The sequence below is a fragment of the Labrus mixtus genome, chromosome 2 (genome assembly GCF_963584025.1).
Source record: "Labrus mixtus chromosome 2, fLabMix1.1, whole genome shotgun sequence".
Classification (NCBI taxonomy): Eukaryota; Metazoa; Chordata; class Actinopteri; order Labriformes; family Labridae; genus Labrus; species Labrus mixtus.
This window is the reverse complement of record NC_083613.1, coordinates 34,416,998-34,434,387: the sequence shown is the minus strand read 5'-3', so window position 1 is coordinate 34,434,387 and position 17,390 is coordinate 34,416,998. Positions and strand designations below refer to the sequence as shown.

Below are 17,390 nucleotides of genomic sequence, written 5' to 3'. Positions count from 1 at the left end.
TTTTTATTCTCTCTACAGAGGAGTGATGTCTATGGGGAAAACTCAGGGGGGGGGGGGGGCGTCATTACATTTAAAGAGACACACACACCAAAACGGAGCGTTCTGAGAGAGCTGGTTTATACAGGGTCACAAACCTCCTCTGGTGCTTGATTCATGTTATATTTTGACCAAAGCACAGATGTTTCATTTAGACCACAGGGGGACTGTTTGAAAAGGTGGAGGAGGGGACTGTTTGAAAAGGTGGAGGAGGGGACTGTTTGAAAAGGTGGAGGAGGGGACTGTTTGAAAAGGTGGAAGAGGGGACTGTTTGAAAAGGTGGAGGAGGGGACTGTTTGAAAAGGTGGAGGAGGGGGACTGTTTTAAAAGGTGGAGGAGGGGGACTGTTTGAAAAGGTGGAGGAGGGGACTGTTTGAAAAGGTGGAGGAGGGGGACTGTTTGAAAAGGTGGAGGAGGGGACTGTTTGAAAAGGTGGAGGAGGGGACTGTTTGAAAAGGTGGAGGAGGGGACTGTTTGAAAAGGTGGAGGAGGGGGACTGTTTGAAAAGGTGGAGGAGGGGGACTGTTTGAAAAGGTGGAGGAGGGGACTGTTTGAAAAGGTGGAGGAGGGGGACTGTTTGAAAAGGTGGAGGAGGGGACTGTTTGAAAAGGTGGAAGAGGGGACTGTTTGAAAAGGTGGAGGAGGGGACTGTTTGAAAAGGTGGAGGAGGGGACTGTTTGAAAAGGTGGAGGAGGGGACTGTTTGAAAAGGTGGAGGAGGGGGATGATATGTCCTCTTTAAAGGACTTTGTTTTTGGTGTTGTTCAGGTTTTTAACTTTCAGACTGAGACGTGTTAAAACGTTCCTGCAGCGTTGTGATGAATAATCAAACTTTGTCTCCGTCTCACAGGAAAAATCCTCTCCACAGGAAGGAGTACAAACACACAACAACTCCAGGTAGGCCTCTTTGTCTAATGGTCGAATATTAAATCATAGTGAGAGAGGTGGAATGACGTGAACAGAAGAGACCTCAGACCGGTTCACCTGTCACCGTCCGCTCGCTCTCATCGGTTTTCTGTCGGCGCCTCCTCGACCTGGAATCTGAAATATCAAACATGTCTGGTATTTAAGATTCTAGGTCGAGGAGGCTCTAATCATAGTGACATCACAGACACACACACACACACACACACACAGACACACACACACACACACACACACACACAGACACACACACACACACACACACACACACACACACACACACACACACACACACACACACACACACACACACACACACACACACACACACACACACAGGACGATCTATAAACCCATTTGGAAATATTGATTTTGTTGTTAGCAGGTTGTTTAATATAATCGTGTTCCCCTTTGGATATTTCCACTCCCCCCCCTCCTGTATGACCTTGTGACCAAACACACACACACACACACACACACACACACACACACACACACACACACACACAGAGTTTACCTTCACACACACACACACACACACACACACACACACACACACACACACACACACACACACACACACACAGACACACACACACACACACACACACACAGACACACACACACACACAGACACACAGACACACACACACACACACACACACACACACACACACACATACACAGACACACACACACACACACACACACACACACACACACACACTCTGCATCTTGACATTTGGGGGGGGGTCTTTATTAACGCTGGCTCAATCGACATTCAGCTCCTCGTTCTCTGAGAGATCATCTCTCATTCAGGTCGTTACCCGTGGACGACCACAGACCGTCAAGGCGAGGCGAGTTTATTTCTGCTGCACGTTTACGCCATCAAGGCGATTCAAAGAGCTTCACACACGACGCCAGAAGCATCGCAACGAAGACGTTTAGAAATCACTAAAACGAACCGTTAACAATCACAAGCCTGTTATTTATCCCTGTCAGACAGGAAGGGGGCGGGGCCTCCTGAGGGAAAGACGCTCCGTTAGTGACAAACGTCTCTGGTGTTTTAAACGCACTTAACAAACCAGGAAACAGGAAACGGAGCTCCTCCATGTTGTTTTTTATTCCTCTGTGACTCGCCCTCTTTCATTCTTTTCACAGCCTCCATGACGCGTACACGCCCCAAGAAGCCCGCCGCCGCTGGCGACGAGGAGGACGAGTCTGAGTACGACGACAGCTTTATTAACGACGACAGCGAGGAGGACGAGGCGGGCGGCGATGACTCAGACTACGTCCCTCCGGTCTCTGATGACAGCGAGAAGGAGGACGTCAGAGGGCTGCAGAGCGAGGCGCAGGCCTTCCTCAAGAAGAAGAAGTAGACATGGCGTCGTCTTTGTTTGGAGGTTTTAGAGCGGCGGCGGCGCCGGGCAACCTTTGATGGTTTTGGTTTGATGAGACTGACCCGCCTGAAGGAAAGACACACCCTCACCCCCTCTCAGACTAAGATCCAGCCGCCTCAGTTCTGATTTCAAATTTTTACACAAGAGTCAATGTGTTGAAAAGGATTCTGGGTATTTGTCATAATTTTTTGACCTGTGATGTCACTGCACTCCTGCGTTACCATGGTGACACACCCATGTGCAGACAGAGGTCAGAGACTGGTTCGATTCCTCTTCACTCGTCCTGCTGGGATCAACGGGACCCAACGCCGCTTTACTTCCTGTTTCGAGTCCAAACCCGCGCTGACCATGAGCGATGAAACATCTGGTGTGTTGAAGAATGATCAGCGGAGTCTGGATTGTGTCTGCTGACGTTTTTCCGGGGAACATCCGACCTTCATCCTTAAATCATCCGTCTGAATGTGGTCAGGACACGATGACAAACGGTCCCAGGTGGCGTTTAAGGCGCAGCGGCAGACTCTGAACATCTCATATTTGATGCTACTGATTATTATCTTTTTAATATGAATGTTTCTGTCCTCAAAATCTTTTTAGAAGCAAGTCAGTTTTCTCAGTCTGATGTGAAGTCTGAGCACGCCGCAGTCCGTCAGCGCCATTCGCTGCAACTCTGTGTGACGTGTCTTGTGTGGAAATTGGCAGCGAGAAAATTGAGAGGTTTTTTGTTTTTTTTGCCTAAACTTTATTTTTTTGTAATGATCTGTTAACCAGAAGGAGGCCGACATCACTCTGAGTATTCTTCTGCAGCTGTTAGTGTAATACTCGTTTCTGCCACAAGGGGGCGTTCTCAAACCAACAGCACTGAAATCGTGTGATTTCTCTCTGAACGTAACTCGGCTCTTCTCAGACTTCAAACAAAAATCAGACGATTGTTCAACCTTTGTTTTGTTTTCAGATCATCCAAACAGGAAGTGATGAACCTGAAACCCCTGAGAGTTTATAACTGTCAAACATTCGCTCCCAGCTGCCCACGTGCTGACTGCTGTCAGGTGTTACCATAGCAACCAGAAACACAAAACAATGCACTTGACCCGAGTCATTAAAGCTGATCAGGAAATGTGTGTGTGTGTGTGTGTGTGTGTGTGAAGTCTGTTTGATTGAAGAGTTGTTCTCTCTTCACAGAGGAAAGAAAACCTCGAAGAGTTCATCTGCTTTCATTTTGATCTTATTTCTGATGTTCTGGTTTTGACGTTCGGCTCTTGTAGATTTATATGTGGGACTATTTTTTCTTACGTTGTTGAAATACATCTGATGAAAAGTCTTCTCTGTCTCTGTGTCATGAAACAAACCCCTAAAGCCTGGCTCACTCTGCAGGATCATCGATTTGAGCTCTGATTCTTCCTTCCCGACAATCTCAGGGTCTCTCCCGACTCGAGGCTGCTCGGACCCGATTATCTGTTCAGATTATCTCGTAGTGTGAGCGGTCCAAAGATCCAATCTTAACGTCCCCGATCTGCCCGGCGATCGTCGGGGACGCCCCGATTTATTTCAAACATGTTTGATATTTAGAATTTAAAATCTTGACGATTACATCATGAAAGTGTCCGGCAGAAGTCATGTGTGACTACAATATAATCACCAGAGACAAGGGAGGACTGTAGTCATGGCGACCAGCGGCAGGACGCAACCCAGCGTTTTTTTTTTACTTGTATCCATATATCTACGATTGTATCAACTTTCCTCTATCCTACAACAACTTCCACTTCCTTCTCTTTCACCAACCGTCCTCCTTTGTTTTTTTTCAAATGAAACTTTATTAACAACTCGTTCAGTGTGAGCTCTCCGGCCGTGCCCGACAATCGGGTCGTACAGTGTGAGCTGACATGCCACCCCGACTTTTATACAATTGGGAATAAATGGCACAGTGTGAGCCTTTAGAGAGCGTTAAAGTTCCCCGCCATCAAACTTCTCAACAAGACCAACACTGTCTTCATTTGTGTTCTACATTCTTGATTACATGTTGATTCATGCTGACACATAAATGATCTTCAAACTGGGAGCACTATGAGCAGCCTGATTGGTTTGACCTTGTTGACATCACTAACACCTCCTCAGAGTGAAATGTAGAAATGTCTCCTTTGACTTCAGATTTGATGGACAACATGAGGAGCTTTTTTAAAACCCGTCGCAGGAGGAGGTGTTGTTTCCTGGAGGTCGAGTGTCGTGACATTTAAACAGGCGTCTCATGAATTTTCAACATGAAGCAGCTGCACTCTGTATTCAGATGCTGAACGCGAGCTGGAAAACACGGGACACCTTCATCCAGAGCGCCGGCCGTCACTGCAGGCGTGTATACACACACACACCATGTGTCCTTTCACTCCCACATGAAACAGTCTTAGCCTTTAGTGAGATGGTAACACACCCATTGTTTGAAGACTTTTCTGAACCACCTGAGTCCTTCTGCTGGGATTCTGACTTTACCAAAAACAACAACAACAGACTGTTCCTGCCAAATCAGTTTCATGCTCTACTCCGAGCTCCTCCCCCTGAATGTCTAAGCTCCTCCCCCTCTCTCTGAGGCTGAGCCCAGACGCCCTCCAGAGGAATCTCATTTCAGACGCTTGTATCTGCGTTCTCATTCTTCCAGTCTCTACCTAAAGATCACAGGAGAGGGTTGGAACGAAGACCGCCTTCAGGCTCAGCTCGCTGTTCACCACGGTTCAGTACAATTCCCACGTTACTGCCCACGCCGAGTCGATCTCACGGTCCATCTGACCCTCACCGTGAACAAGACCCTGAGATATTTGAACTCCTTCTCTTGGAGCGAGCACTCCGCTGTGTTCCAGCAGAGAACCGGGCCTCGACCTTGGAGATGCTGACCTTCACTCCGGCCACAAACTGCCCCAGTGCATGCTGGATGTGTCAGATTAGTATGAAAAAAAAGAAAGTAGTATCTGTTTAAAGAGGGCAGAACACAATATAAACACAATAAACATTTTTAAAAGCAAACTCAAGACCTCTTTAGTAGAGCGTTTAACTGGATCTCATTTCATCTGCTTTTATTACTTTTTGAACTTCCTGTGTTTCCTCATGTAGAATAAATGATGGCGTTTCCTCACTTCCTGTTCTTATCGAGTTATTTTGACCTTAGTTTTTGGATTGTGGGATAGAGGTGGGGGAGGGAGTCACGTTGCTGTTTGATTAAATGTTGATGTAAAGCACTTTGGGATACATTTGTTGTATGAAAAGTGTTATACTAATAAAGATTGATTTATAAAGGAGGAGGCGTTGTTCTCCCCTCATGAGCGAGTCTCCTCGTATTTCTGCAGACACGTGAAGACATCTCGACTCACATCTAAGCCTCTGATTAGAGAGGCGTGCTGCATCAGAGCTCACGGCGGTTAAACAGCGTTCACCGTGTTCGTCTTCATTAAATCAAATGAAACTGACGGCAGGCTGCTGCAGAATAACCTCACATCACACCAGTCAGGTATAATAATAATAAGACATTCATTTTATATAGCCTAGCGCTTTTCTAAATACTCAAAGACGCTTTGACAAAAACAAGAACGACGAGGACAACGAGGGGTTAATGTATGGGGGGGGGGGGAGAGAGCAGGTCATGATTTATCATCACCACCTTGTTTAGTTTAACATTTTATCACATGGTGTGAACTATGGTTCGAAGACGACCTGTTTCATCAGACAGGTGTGAAGGGGAGGAACCGATCCATCAGAAGCTGCAGGCGCACGCTCCTGCACACGGTTTGAACTGCACAAAAACATGATCAACATGTAACGTTATGAACGTCTTTGTGTTCATTTAGAGAATCTGCAGGAGTGTGCCTGCAGTTTTATTATGATTCAAAAGAGTTATCCAGTATTGGGTTCCTTGGACTTCTATTTTTGTTGCCATGGATACTGTTTGTCCCAGTATCATATCCAAGTTTAAAATGCTCGTATTATAAGAATCCTGATGGGAACACTCGGGAAAAGAATAAAAACGAATAACATGAACGACATCATCAACAGTTTTTTATTATTATTTTATTGTCACCAACAAACATATTAAATAAAAAAAACAATCAGATTTGAGGTTCTGTGTGTAATTGTTGTGTTGCTAACAGCTGATTGGTCTTGGTTGTCGTGCTTCCCTGTGATTGGCTGAGCTGCACAGACTGTATGTGAGAAATAGACGTCTTTGTCTTTTCAGCTGTCACTGTCACTGTGACGTTTCGCCTTCAATCAGAATGTGTCAGCGGCGTGACGGGGGGGCGGAATCAGTGGTGATTCTAGGGTCTGTTTGGGGTCCTAGGCAAAAGTTATTTTGGGGGCCTCAGCAGGGCAACGAGAACGAATGCTGTCAGATGGGGCCCCCTTAAGGAGGTTTTCTACAGTCATTGCAAAATTTGTGCATTTTGGGTTGTTGCTTAGGTCCAAAGTTTGTAAGCCCTCTGGGGCCCCCCTACTGGTCCGGAGACCCAAGCAGTTACCTGCCTTTTTTTGTTGACAAGCAGCGCCCTGGGCGGAATGACCCCCCCTCTGTGCCGTCTTCAGAGGTAGTAAGAGAGGCGGGACGGGATCAGCTGAGCCAGCGGGGGAGAGCAGCGCTGTGTGTGTGTGTGTGTGTGTGTGTGTGTGTGTGTGTGTGTGTGTGTGTGTGTGTGTGTGTGTGTGTGGAGCTCCCTCTGTGACCATGTGACCTGACAGACTGGGACAACATTATGACACCGTCGCAGCATCAGAATCACTCTACAGAGACGTGATGGCGGCCGAGCTTAGTTCAGCTAGTACCAGTGCTAGCTTGTCAGTTGGTCAACATTTTTCAATCCTTCCATTATTTTAATGAGCGATAGAATCCAAAAATATAGAAAGTAAAAAAAAAAAAAAAATGGATGTCTACTGTCGATAACACCTGAGGAGGAGCCGGGTTAGACTCGTTCTGTTTTTAGAGGAGTAAGTGAATAAACATGAGCGAGGTTTTGGCAGCCAACGTCTCTACGGTAACAACTTGTAAATCACAGGTAGCCCCGCCCTAACCCCTCCCCCTCTTTCTGGTCTCTTTAACTCTAAACGGGACCATCATTTGCTAAATGAGCATCATGCTGTGTGGAAGAAGACTTGAAACTTCAGATTGAGAACATAAACGTGTTAGGAAAATGATTCCTGAGGGAATAAATCAACTCAGCAGTAGGAACATTTTATCATGGAATCTCCCCCTGCTGGACATTAGAGAGAATGCAGGTTTAAAACACTCCTGCATTGGCTGCTTTTTTTAAAACCAGGAGGTCCACTTCCTGAACACAATCTGTGATGTAGACCCTCACTATGACTGGCTGATCACCAAACCTTCTGAGTTATAATCTCTGTAACCCGCCTTTCCGTACAAACATGAACTGTTAAGATTCAGGCAGCCATCTTTTTTTTTCTGGCAGTTTGCATCTTCCAACATTTGGACGACAGCATCTAGTGAATTTTTAATAACTTGTTTGTTTTGAAACTCCACTTCAGAAACCAAAAGGTGATGTCACTGAGTCTTTGTCCATGTGTTATACGGCGTTCTGTGCCAGTCCAGTTGCTAAGCCCTGAATTTTTGCAACCATTGGCAAGACTTTCAGAATCGGCGCCACCTCGGTGTACCAGCGTCTCGCCACATCCGCTGAACAAGTTCATTAAGACCGGTCCGGTGTTTAGGTTTCAGTAGATCCACTTTGCTGTGTGACCTGTCTGATGTTTTGACTTCTACCTCAGCCTAGTGTCCCCCACGTCCTCCGTCATGCGGAGGGAGGAGGTCCGCGCCTCCCCTTCGTACACCGACTTGGCGGTCACCAGCTTCAGCGGGAACTTGCTGACCTTCTTCAGGCGCTTGTTGTTCCGGACGCTCATGAAGCAGAGGGTGTTGATGACCCCGTTGCTCATGGCGATGCACTCAATGATGTAAAAAGCCACCAGGGAGTTCCTGTTCTGGGATATGAGGGTGGGGTAAAAGTCCCGCAGCAGGGCGAAGCCGTAGTAAGGCGCCCAGCACAGGATGTACGCGACCAGCACAAGTATCAGAACCACCACCGTCCTCCGACGCTTCTGAAGCTTCCGTCGGATCTGCTCCGTCTGGAAACCCGGGAAGTCCTTGAACCAGAGCTCCCTGGAGATCCGGGTGTAGCAGACCGCCATGACGGTCACTGGGCCGATGAACTCCAGAGCGAAGATAAGGAGGAAGTAGGAGCGGTAGTACACCTGCTGGTCCACGGGCCAGATCTGAGCGCAGAAGGTCTTGAAGGTGCCTCCGTCCACATGTGGGTACGTGGTCTCCGAGGCCATGTAGGCGGAGGGGATGGAGATGAAGACGGGGACGATCCAAACCGTCAGGATCACGCAGTACGCCGTCTGGTACTTCATACGAGGACGGAGAGGATGCAGGATTGCCATGTACCTGCAGAGAAGAAGAGACGAACTGAATGATGTCTTCAGAGTAATAAACACTCAACTACCCTTTGATATGAGGCGTCTTTACGTGGTCACTTTGCTATTGTAGGAGCCAAAATGCTTGTTTTATTGATCCTTGCAAGAAACCCCAACACAACACTGCAAATTTGTATTTGAGTGTAATTCCGACACTGAACACTAGGTGGAGTCTTAGCCAAGGCTCCAGGTAATTGGATTCAGGTGTGTTTGGAAGCATATCGTTTTTTGACCGGGTTGACTTGGATGTAACAGTTTATGCTTCATGATGTTTTGGACAGAATGGGACATTTATGTTGCATTAGTGAACCCCGATCATGAACTAAAATAAACAGATTGAAGACTTTATTGGAAAAGAGTACCAGACATTTGTTTGTTGCAACGCCAGGTGCACGCGTCCGGAAATAGTTCCACAACTCACATCTCAGTGGTGACTGCTTTGGACAATATAGGGTTTGTTTTAAAATGGTCACCACAGCTATAGTTAGAGGTGGGTCCAAACTTTTTTGGCTAGGGTGGCCGACCTGGGGTACTGACTAATGTAGGGCTGCCAGGACGTTTGTGTGCACACACGCGCCAATGAATTTAATGTGTTTCAAATTTCAATCCCCACTGAAGATATGAAGTTGTAAGTAACACAATTTGGCAACAAATACATCTTCTGACCTTGATTCTTTAGGGACTCAAAAACAAACGTATGTACTAGTAAGTCCATTTCAAGGTTTACAGACCCATGCAGAGCTGGATAAACACTGAAGCTTTAGTGTCCACCACATGGTGACCTGTGTGAGCATCGACTCTAGAGAGGGGGGGGAGACAGCTCTCTCCAATGTTTAGAATTTGGACTGCAGTACCCATTTTAAACACTAGGTGTCAGAGCTACATACTGCTCCTTTAAGTTCTTCGTACTTTATGTGGAAACATGACTCAATAACATCTGAATCATCGTCTCAAAAATCTACTTCCTGTTTGATATCCTGAAACAGATCTTTCTCTTTGTTCAGTCAGCAGTACCCATTTTAACCACTAGGTGTCAGAGTTACATACTGCTCCTTTAACAGCTTCTGCACAGTTGCTGCTAACTTGCCAACAGCTTGTTTGAACTATACTCTAAACATAAACTGACCTCCAGCAGGAGCTCCGCATCTCTTCTGCTACTGAACAGACTCCAGCACATGCAGACCCTCCTCTGAAGTCTGTGGTGTCAGAATAATTTGTTTGTTTGGATTTAGCATACCTGAGGGCTGGAACAATAACTCTGAAAGCAGCTGTTCCAAACTGCTGGTGCCTCTTTTTATAATTAGCTGCAGAAGTGTTTTATCCTTGATCCAACGAGAAGGACACAATGAGACACACAGTAAGAAGAACCTGTGAGCTACACCACACACCCAGGGGACGCTGACCCACCCGAACACCCTCGCTTACACAGATGATCCATCTCTCCTCTCTGCAGAAGCCATTTATACATGACAGGAGACGTCAGCAGTGATTAATGTAACACAGCCGAGCGGCTGGTCCCAGAGTGTGAAATACTAACAATGATGGATTCGATTCAGAGGCTGAAAGAAGGTGAGAGTAAATAATGTCCGTCCAGAACGTTCAGAGTCTCGACCGTAAATCAGCTGCAAACAATTCAAAATGCAGCAGCACGAGTGCTGACAAAGACCTGAGCTCACATTACACCGATTCTCAAATCTGTGCACGGCCACCTGTGAGTTCTTGTGTTGACTTTAAAATAATTAGATTTTCTTCAAACGGCCTGTTTGAGCACACATTTTCTGAAAAGTGGAGCAGGTAAAAGATGGAGAGGATGGACTTTTCTCATCATTGGGGGGTTTTGTAGACGGACTAGAGACACATATAGAGCGCCACAGGAATGAGTTCTAAAACCAGGAAGTAAGTTATCATCTGAGCTCCATGGGGTCTAACGTCTAAAAGTCAACGGGGATGTTGAATGTGTTTGTGGTTAGACTCCTGAAATAAGGTCTGTGGTTAACACAAGCTGAAGAGATGTTGGTGTTTTGTTAGACCACATAAACTACGTTAGGTAATACCTCCACTTGTGAAGTTTGAAGTTTTTACTCGTCTTTAAAAAGGCGGTTGCTAACAAGCGGCTAAATGTGACTACAGCGGTCGTCGGGGACATTAAACGTCATCACGCCGGACACAGAGGGCGGGAACTCTCTCACTAGTCGGAGATGTCTCCTGTAGGTTTAATCTTTAGGTTAAGGTGAATATTATGTTAGTAAACTATTTATTAAGCTACGTGGATTAGTTTATCGGAGATCGTCTGAAGCTGAACGCTAGTGACGTCACAATCATCCCACCGTGGTGTAGTTAGCTTGTAGCATAACGTTAGCTTTTTACTTCTGTCGGCCGCATTAACGCTTCAAGCATCATAAAAATGGCGTTCATCTGTGAAGATTATCCTGCTGAACAAAACGCCTACGCTTCAGAAACGTGTGTTTAACACAGAGATTATTTTCTGCAATGATCCAAAATCCAATGAAAACATCCCAGAGGAGGATTCTGGTTAGACCCCATAGAGATGATACTTCAGGGTTGGCCTACAAAAATACGTCATATGGTTTGTTCTCTGTGAGTGTTTGAGAAACATTGTGAAGTGGATTTTATATCATGTGACCTTTAACCTTGAAAATAAAACATTTTTAACTGTTTTAATACTTTTAAAACCCTGCTGAGAACCCACAGGAGGGAACATGTCCTCCAGTGTGATGATGAGGGTCGACCCACCTGTCCACGGCGATGGCCAGCAGAGCGTTGGTAGACACGTAGAGCGACACCGTGCGCAGGTAGTTGGTTGCGGCGCAGAGCAGCAGGCCGTGATCCCACGACAGCTGCTTCACCACGTAATAGTCCAACAGGAAGGGACAGCACACCACCGCCACCAGCACGTCCGACACGGCCAGGTTGGCGATCAGCAGGTTGGTCAGGTTGCGGAGCTGCTTGTAACGAGCGAGGCTGGCGATGAACAGACAGTTTCCCACGCCGCACACCAACATGATGCACACCAGCACCGCGGCGATGACGATGGTGGCCACGAAGAAGGCCCGGCCCTGCGTGGTGTCCGGGATCTCGTCCAGGGGGATCCCGTAGTCCAGACCCTCGCTGGACGACGGGAAGTAGTCCATCGGAGCCGAGCTGCGGTTTGACGAGTCGACCATTTTGGATCAGGTCAACATGCTCAGAAAGAAGCGTCTGTAAAAGTGAAAAAGAAAACAAGTAAAGAGACGACACCAGAGACCGCATCCCGACTGAGATGGACCTCTTTTCAAGACCACCGAACTCCATTAACAGAAACCGTCGATTAACCTTCACAACCCGGGACTTTCTCATCCACCACCACCGCCGTGGTCAGTCGGGTTAGTTTATCTTTCATTCATTTGTTTTTTGAACAAATATTTTGTTGCATCGTTTATATACATATATCTGTGTAAATCAATATAAACCTTGACCTTAACCTCGCCCTAAAGATAAATATATCTTTTCTGGGGGTCGTAGGGGAATTTTCCTGGTGAAGGAGCAGGTCCAGGTTTTTCGCCCTTACTTATATTGATTGATGGATATTGATGACTATTGAAGTAATGATGTGTTGATCTGTTATTGTTTGTGGGTTTGCTAACCCCCAAAGGGGGAATTATGTTGTAGTTTGAAAGGTAGAATCATAACAATCTGGACAGCAACAGGCACAAACCAATAGTTATCTAACCTCTGAATTTAGCCAGGTCATAAGGTCATGTTCTGATACACGTACACCCACACACTCTTTCCTGGTAATAGAGCAGTTTGTCCGCCCAAGAAACTTCTAGGACATGGTCTTTATATAGCACACATGTTGTAATTGCTCAGTGTGATGATTGCCCATGACGGGATGATTGGGATGTTATAAAAGAACTGCTCCGAGAGAAATAAACAGATCCTCAATTCACAAGCCATCGTCTCTGTCTGATTGTTCAAGAGCATTTAGTCTTCAACAAACTGACTAAAGTTTACCCACTAAGACACTCATTAGCTATCGTCTGCTATCGATCGTTTAAACTCCCACGGTTAACTTGAGAAGCGAGGATTGAATTGGAGCTGTGACAGGACTCTAAGAGCAGACTGAAAGCAGTTTTAAATTCTTGCCAGTAATTCTACCACAACCGCCATCGCTTCATATTGTTCGCCTCTCCTCGGCTTCATGCACCTTTAAAAACAAAACTGTAAAGAGTTGAAAGAAATGAGAATCACTTGACATCGACCGTCCCAGAATAAGAAATGAAACGCACCCTTTCACAGGCGCTGTGTTCAGGAAGTAAAGAAAGATGAGCATGCTCAGTGGAGTACCGTTAAAATCAACTACAGAGCACTCATCGACAGCCTGCCTGTGAAGTTGGAATAAAAGAGAAAAATAATTAAACATCAGAAAACGCATTCTGCTCCACATTTTACACGGGAGATTTAGCAACAAACGTGTGCCTGACCAAACCCCCCACAGCTCCTGATATCAGTCAGCTGCAGGAAGCTCCAGCTCACCGTTAACTAGCAGTAATGAGAGGAAGCCGGGGCTCAGTCCAGCACGGATCAAAACACAGCAGGAGCAACTCAGAACGACTTGAAACGATTAATGAGGAGACAAAGTGTTGTTTAGGGTTTAAAGCTGAAAGTGTGACCATGGCTGGTTTTGAATGTACCGGATCGTACCAGCATACTTTCACCCCCGCATACAGGTGTCTGTTTACTAGGGCCCGACCAATATGGAACTGCTGGGGCAAATACCGATATCTATCTTTGATCTGTAGATATAGATTTACACATTTATTATGGTGATCCCTCAGTTATCAAACACTTTAAAAAGATTTATAATGAAGACAAGATGGTCACTCAGCTGGAAAGTAACTGAGCATGTACGTGCATCACCGCTCGACACTCTGCAGAGTGATGATGCTTGTTGTAATCCATATAGCGCCCTCTGCTGGTGAAAGAGAACTGATAGTGTAATACAATGAAACTCAAAATGAAATTCTGTTTGACTGGTGATTAAATCGAGTATCATCGGCGCATAAATAAAATAAAATTAGCCGATACTGAGAGTCACTGGATGAGCTAATATCGGCCGATATTATTGGCTGGAGGATTTATCGGTCAGGTTTTAGTGTATTCACTGCAAAAACTCCAATCTGAAGACTGAAGAAAGAATCTTCAGTCTGAACTTGAACTAAACCCAGAAAAGGAATCCTCAATTTAAAGAAACACATACCTATTAGAGACATATATCTACTTTCCTGTGAGTTTGTTCATACTAAAAGAAGATATCCCTCATGCTTTAATGTCCAGTTCAAAGTGATGTTTTCCCAGCAGGCGTTCAGTGGATGACCCTGTAAAGGCCTCTCACACAAACACAGCGCCCGTAGATTTACTGTCGGACACACAAGCAGCTCTTTGGCTCGTCAGTGTGACTGTGACACAGCTTTGGGTCTGACTCTCAGGGAGCTTCATGTTCATGGTGTTGCTGATTCTGTCTCCTGGTGACCGTGTTCATGAAGTCTGCCTGTTAGATTTGTTCACAGGTTGGGGAATGTCTCGTCTCAGCTCTGACGTCTGGACAAGCTCCGACTCAAGAACCTTTTTTTTAACTGATCTGTTTTCTTTACTGGAATCAAACCCCCGACTTCCAGAGAGTGTCTTTCTCTTTACGGAACTTCAAATCCAAATAACACCAAAATGTTACAATCATAGTTTTTAAATTTACTTTAAAGTCTTTAAATGTGATTTTTCTCACTTAAATGTAGAAATCAAGTTTATCCTCTGAAAATAACTCTGTGAGTCATGACTGTCTACAATGGGTGTAACACCCGAGTCCCACTGTCTGTGATGTTTTCAGAGTTTTCAGAGTCCTATCTTCACTTTGTTTACATCGCCCGGACGGCCGGCTGACTCCTCCCCTCGTGTATAAAAGTTGTTTAATTGAGGGACTAGAGAAAAGAAGAATAACATACTGTACTCACTGCTTAACTGTGTTTCTAGATCACGCTCATTTCAGGTAAATTTACATGCAGTGTGAAGATACGAGCAGAATAAAGATCGCTAGCATTAGCATGCTAACACAACAATGCAGCACGAGTTGTTTTGGTTTCATGCTGGTGCTCAAGGGCGACATCTGCTGGATCAAAAAATCACATATAAAGACTTTAAGAGAGTTGGGAGCGCCTGTTGAGCGGGGGTGCGTGCGCATAACGGCGACCAAATAAAACAATTGGTGGAACAAATGCATTCAAGTAAACCTGGAGCACTCCTCGTTGCTTTGCTGCGAGAGGAGGAAAGTGTCACAAAGAGTGAAGGTAAAGCCTCCTACTTGATGTGATTGGCTGCTCCGGCCAAAAGTGACATTGAGTGTTCACGTCTTGAGCTGAAAAGTTCATTCATGCACGTCTAAAAACTGCTACAGAACCACGCAGAGAAGAGCGCCCGGCAAGCGTGCTGCTCCAGAGGAAACAATGGATTTACTTGGGGTCGCTTTTCTAACTTCACGATCGAGCCCGAAGAGTGCAAAATATTTTGTAAAAGCAGTGAATAAATGCAGACTCAAGTTTACAGTTTTGCTGTCGCCCTCTTGGTTGTTTCTTTTGGCAGAAATGACCATACTTGGGCGAGGGAAGTGATGTGCGACTAGCCGCTCAAAGGATTGAACACTGTCACCCTGACTAGTCAGTTAAAGACATTGTCAATATTTTTATATGTTGGCCCTCGATGCCTATCAAATGTTGTGCTCAAATTGTAATGCAGTCTCTCGCCACTAGCCGACGCTGTAGCCTAACCATAGACTGGATGAAGCTCCAATTAATGTGCCTGCTCCTCTAGATCTACAACATGGATGTAAACAAGCACAGAGAGGGAAAGCATCTCATAGGAGCAGAGCGGATCAGCAGTATTTTGATTTTAGGAAATCTACATTCATGTGGACGTTTACCTGGCGGGGCTAGCACTGCTAATGCTAGCCACACAAACCGATTGGACTTTGTTTTCTCCAGTGTTTTCTAACCTTCAGACCAGTCAGTCTAAATTTACATTTCTGTTTAAAAGAGCAATATGTAACTCTGACACCTAGTGTTTAAAGCTGGTACTGCAGTCCAAATTCTAAACATCATAGAGAGCTGTCTCCCCTCCTCTCTAGAGTCGATGCTCATGCAGGTTGCCATGTGGTGGACTCTGAAGCTTCAGTGTAAAAAACAGAATCGAGCTGTTGTTGTCGCTGTCGCTCGCTCGGGTCACATCCTGGCAGGACAGGCTGTCAGTTTTCAGAGGAACAACATATTTCCAGTTTACACAGCGTCCATCCTGTCCTGAAAGAACAGGATGGGATTTCTCATATGTTTTTGTATTCTTATATAAAGAATAGTCATTTTGGTTTCTGCACAGGATCAGTTGACCTACAGGGCTGACATCATTTAGTGCATAAATATATAAAATCCTGGATTATGGATCCATGTTTCATTTCTGCATCAATCAGACCTTTTACAACACACCAGCGGAGTGAGTTTAACACCTCCTCTAATTTCTGAATAAACAAATATTCATCTAATAAGTTAAAATCACTGTGCAGGATTTTATTCATTTTCATTAGAAGATCAACAGACCTGTTTGTTCTCACGTTTCTGCTCAACTGGAATAACAATATTTAACGATACAGACTTAACTGTGTCGGAATAAGAGTCGAATAAAATTAAAATATCAACAATGTTGACTTTTGACCTGCCTACTCTCTCTCCTGTCCCAGATGGGGACCACACTTTAAGAACCATCTCTGGATGATGTCAGCAGACAGAAGCTAATTTTTTTTAAATTGTTAAGGACAGAAACACACGAGTGCAATGAATATCAACGAGCAAAAGATGAATGTGCTGCACAAATAACATTCAATTGAATTTAAGTTAAAAGATACAGGAGGCATTAAACATATTTATCACGCAGGGTTTTAGTAGTTTGATTACTGCAAACAACAAGTTAAATGCACAATAATCGCGACGTTTTAAATCACATTTAATGTGAGAATTCAAAAGTCCAGATTCTGCGTCGAACGTAATAAATGAAATGATCACAATAAAAAACAATACATTCGAACATTTAAAGTGAATAAAAAAGATATATGTTGATCTGGTACAGACCTGAAGCTGCTCCTCCACGCGCTCCACTCCGCTGAAGATCTCACACGAGCGCGAGGCACGTTCACACGAGGGCGCGCACTGATGAACGGTTGTCACACAGGTAAATGAATCTTAACCGCGCGCTGTCATAACGGTTGATGCGGAAGTGTCCATACAGGTAGAAGGAGCAGGTTGTGGCTGCACGCGCACACTGAGCAGGTGATCTAATTGGACGGAAATACGTGGTTATGTCTGTAAAAGAATCAGGGCCACTCCAGAGACTGTAAATATTAGAGACACACATGAGAAATGAAATGTGATAGGAGGACGTTTTTTTTTTAATTTACTTTATGCACTTGCAAAAAAGTTGAGAAAAAACGTCAAAATACCGGGAGGGTAAAGTCGCAATGTTGAGATGAAAGGTAAAA

General features: G+C 45.2%; 2 protein-coding genes across 3 annotated transcripts in view; one reads left to right on the top strand and one right to left on the bottom strand.

The window, feature by feature from the left end:
- aplf (aprataxin and PNKP like factor) overlaps positions 1-3,677 on the top strand; it is an 18,835-nt gene extending 15,158 nt beyond the window's left edge. Inside the window, exons 10-11 of the mRNA XM_061062928.1 lie at positions 886-932; positions 2,121-3,677. Of these exons, the coding sequence (XP_060918911.1) occupies positions 886-932; positions 2,121-2,338 (265 nt within the window). The 3' untranslated portion in view covers positions 2,339-3,677. The remainder of the gene's footprint in view (positions 1-885; positions 933-2,120) is intronic.
- Positions 3,678-7,197: 3,520 nt separating this feature from the next.
- On the bottom strand, positions 7,198-17,050 carry prokr1a (prokineticin receptor 1a). 2 transcript variants are annotated; one of them, XM_061026351.1, is made up of 3 exons: positions 16,984-17,050; positions 11,573-12,037; positions 7,198-8,789 (listed from the first exon to the last, which is right to left on the bottom strand). In XM_061026351.1, the coding sequence occupies exons 2-3, from the start codon at positions 12,001-12,003 to the stop codon at positions 8,102-8,104; spliced, it is 1,119 nt and encodes a 372-aa protein (XP_060882334.1). In that variant the 5' UTR covers positions 12,004-12,037; positions 16,984-17,050; the 3' UTR covers positions 7,198-8,101. The 2 variants fall into 2 exon arrangements, with proteins under 2 accessions (XP_060882334.1, XP_060882326.1); XM_061026343.1 differs by lacking the exon at positions 16,984-17,050 and having other exon boundaries at positions 11,573-12,838.
- Between the last annotated feature and the right edge of the window lie 340 nt (positions 17,051-17,390).